The sequence below is a fragment of the Austrofundulus limnaeus genome, unplaced genomic scaffold (genome assembly GCF_001266775.1).
Source record: "Austrofundulus limnaeus strain Quisiro unplaced genomic scaffold, Austrofundulus_limnaeus-1.0 Scaffold166, whole genome shotgun sequence".
Classification (NCBI taxonomy): Eukaryota; Metazoa; Chordata; class Actinopteri; order Cyprinodontiformes; family Rivulidae; genus Austrofundulus; species Austrofundulus limnaeus.
In genome coordinates this window covers 608,627-611,961 of record NW_013952568.1, presented here as the reverse complement: position 1 = coordinate 611,961, position 3,335 = coordinate 608,627, and the positions used below count along the sequence as shown (strand labels likewise).

At 42.0% G+C, this 3,335-nt stretch overlaps 1 protein-coding gene across 1 annotated transcript; it reads right to left on the bottom strand.

The window, feature by feature from the left end:
- Positions 1–445: 445 nt before the first annotated feature.
- On the bottom strand, positions 446–1,621 carry LOC106523768 (C2 calcium-dependent domain-containing protein 4C). The gene has a single exon (XM_014017311.1). It carries the CDS (start codon positions 1,619–1,621, stop codon positions 446–448), a length of 1,176 nt encoding a protein of 391 aa, XP_013872765.1.
- Positions 1,622–3,335: the final 1,714 nt, after the last annotated feature.

Sequence of the window (3,335 nt, the reverse complement as noted above, 5' to 3'; positions counted from 1 at the left end):
CACACACACACACACACACACACACACACACACACACACACACACACACAAAATAAGTTGAATAATAGGAAAGTACAATAAAGTAACATAACAAGGAAGGTCAAACACCACCCTTACTTTTTTGTTCCTTTTTTGCATTTTTAAACACAGCAGACATAATAAATCCAACTTTACATAGTAGTCTTCAGATATCTTGTTTTATGGGGAGCATCATAAGTCTCATGATTTTGTCCACATGTACACTTAAATACAGACTATAGTTGTGACTCTGTTATGTCGTTCTTGACAGAATTGTAGATATTTTGTCGCTTGTGTTCCCTAATGATTCATTTTGCTGGAGTTTGTTAAGCAGCATGTCAATCAAATCAAAATTAACCTTTGTTTCTCCAAGAGTTAATCAATAATAGAGCTGCATCCATAATAATATAAATAACACTTATGCATGCTACTGATTGGGAAGTAACAGAGTAAGAGGTTTACTAACAGTTCCAATCAGCGTTCCCCTCCTCAGAGACCCAGCTGCAGGTTTATCCACCACCTTCAACCTGAGCTGCAGTTCCAGCAGATCTTGGTGCCTCAGCTCCGTGAAGAAGAAATCTTCATTGAACACGGGGCTGCGGCAGTTCCTGATGGTGGYGCTCTCCTGCTGCTGCAGCTTCCCCGGCATCAGACACAGGCTCACCTTGCAGTTCGGGCTCTGCCGATCCGCCTCCTCGCTCAGCCCTTCCACGCACACCAGGCGCACTCTGACTGTGCAGAAGGGGTTGCCCGAGAAGGCCGTTCGCTCGGCGGCGAGTCGAACTCTGCCACGTCCCTGCAGGGGGAGGACATGTTCACTCTGGAGTCTCTCCTGGCAGTGCAGGAGGTCCAACGGGAAGAGGACAGGTGGGGATAGACTCTCTGTGGACGGAGAGACTTTGAAACTTGAGCTGTTGATTAATGAAGGGCAGGACTTGGTTTCTTTAAGACGCTCACTTCTTGTTGGGCTGCAGTTGAAGGGTTTGATGCTGTRGGAGGAACAAAAAGGAGCAGAATCAGCAGAGGAAGTAGTTTCTCCTTCTCTGTTGTCTGTTTCTGACAGGCTTTTGCACGAGAACAGCGGGAGGAAACCAGAAAAGGCTTTCTTGGTTTCGTTTGCCTCCTTTGCTTGCCTTGGTGGCATAGTAGGGATGCTCCTTTCAAACACGTACACTGGAGACTTTGAGTGGAACAAAGACTCCTTCCTTCGAGTGTTGGGGCTCTCATAAATCCCAGCCAGGCCGTAACCCTCTGCTGAGAACGGCAGAGGCTTCTTTTTAGCTTTCCAAGTCTCTGAGGCGTCATCTTTCTTTGGTTTCGCCTTCACTTTTGTCTGTATAACTTTAGAAGCCGTGCTGCTCTTCGTTGTTTGGTTTTGACTGCTCAGGTCTGGTTGAGCTTCCGGCGGTGGGCTTCTCTTGCAAAGCCGAGGAGGCAGGCAGAATTTGGGGATGTTGTCCGGTGTGATGATGTTGCTGTGCAGATTCTGAGAGAGGCTGGCCTTAGACAGGAAGAAGACGTCCTCTTCACTGTTTCCCACGTAGCGATTCAGCTCCAGAGGAATGCTCTCCACGCTCTCCCTGATCTTGCCCAGGATCCACATTGTTACTTTCTGACTTGAGTGCGATCGTCGTCCCTTTGTACAAATCCAAACTCCCTTTGAAACAAATGGAAAGCAAAATCAGGCAAAATCACATGCCAATGTAAGTTTTTTGTTTTTGTTTTTAGTTCAGATTTCCCCACCTGTAATGTTGTGATGTGGCCTTTGCTGAGGAGGTTTCTGCACCAAGGCGTGTGCGTGTGTCAGATTTTAAAGGTTAGTGCGCGTTAGAACGTCACTGTTGTGCCTCCCCCGCCTGCATCCGAGGATAACACACGCAAGAATGCACATCATCACATCAACTGAGTATTGAGCTTCTCGGTGTCCTTTAGGGAGCGGCTGGGTGGCTCATCAGATCAGGTGCACTCATGTGCATTTAGCTGTGATGTCAGCAGGATGAGGGTTTTTTTTATTTGTTCCCCCATGCATGAGTGGCTTTTATAAAAAATCATAAAATTATAAATATGTCATAAATACAAATTATAAACATCGCATAAATGTGTGTTATTATTATACACATGTATATAATAAAAAGGACAACATGATGCCTAATCCAACAGTTTCTGTCTGAAGATCTGTACAAAGTGTTTAAATAGTTATTTATTCAAATAAAAGACCGATTAAAACAGACAATAGGTACACATTAAGCCACAGTGAGAGAGTTTGAATGTGTTTTTGAGAGAGCTGACCTCTTGTTCAAAGACAGGAAGGATTCAGGCCTACAGACAGAACCCGCTGCCTCAAAGAGCCTCTAACCTTTAAACAGCTGGTGATCAGGTGCATAACAGACCTGAAATGGTATATATGTTTATTTTGACAGTTGGTCTTTTTCAATATCACCGTGTTCGTTCAAGATATCACGCTAAATTAAATCTTTTGGATTTTGCACGCCTAGAGGAAATGTAATAATAATTTTAAAAAACACTGATATATTTCCTGCAGTCTGTTCGTCGAGCTGGAATTCACTTTTTTTACAATGAGTTGTTTCGTCCACAAGAGGGCACGGTGGTATTAGATTACCCTCAAATTCCTGTTTGCCTTTGTTGACATTTAAGTGAATTGTTTAAAAATGTATTTGGAAAAACACCAGTGGCTTTTGAAAATTTAAATAAATCATTGCGAGAAATTACAAAAATCTTAGGTTCGCTTAAAAATACATTTGATTTGTCCATAAAACCACATAGATAGATGTGTTGTTTATCACTTCTTTTTTAAAAGTAGAACAATAACGGATGAAGCAGATGATGATGAGCAGAATCAATCTGGGACATCTGAGCTCCCAGGAGTCAGAGGGCTTTTTGTGGCGCTGAAGCTCAACTTTATTACACCAATAAAAACTTAAAGTACTCTTTCTAATGGAGAGATAAGTGATTGGGAGTCAGAGGAGGACCTTGTCTTTAATTGCTGTCACAGGGGCAATTAACGCTAACGAGAAAACAGTACGCTGTTGCCAAGTGTTAAGTTCTTCATTTTTAAAGTGATACATTTATTTTTCCTCAGTTTTGTTTTGCTCAGTTCATTTCCCTAATCTCGATTTTGTTCTTCCCAAACTGATTCGTGAACAGTTTCACCAGACATACACAATAATTATCTGTATTTAAAAATATATGCAGATTAGTTGCAAATAGATGGATGCAGAATAGATGCAAATTTCTGATAATGGATAGCTTTCATATCCATTTTATGCACTGGAAAAAAAATATATATATATATATAT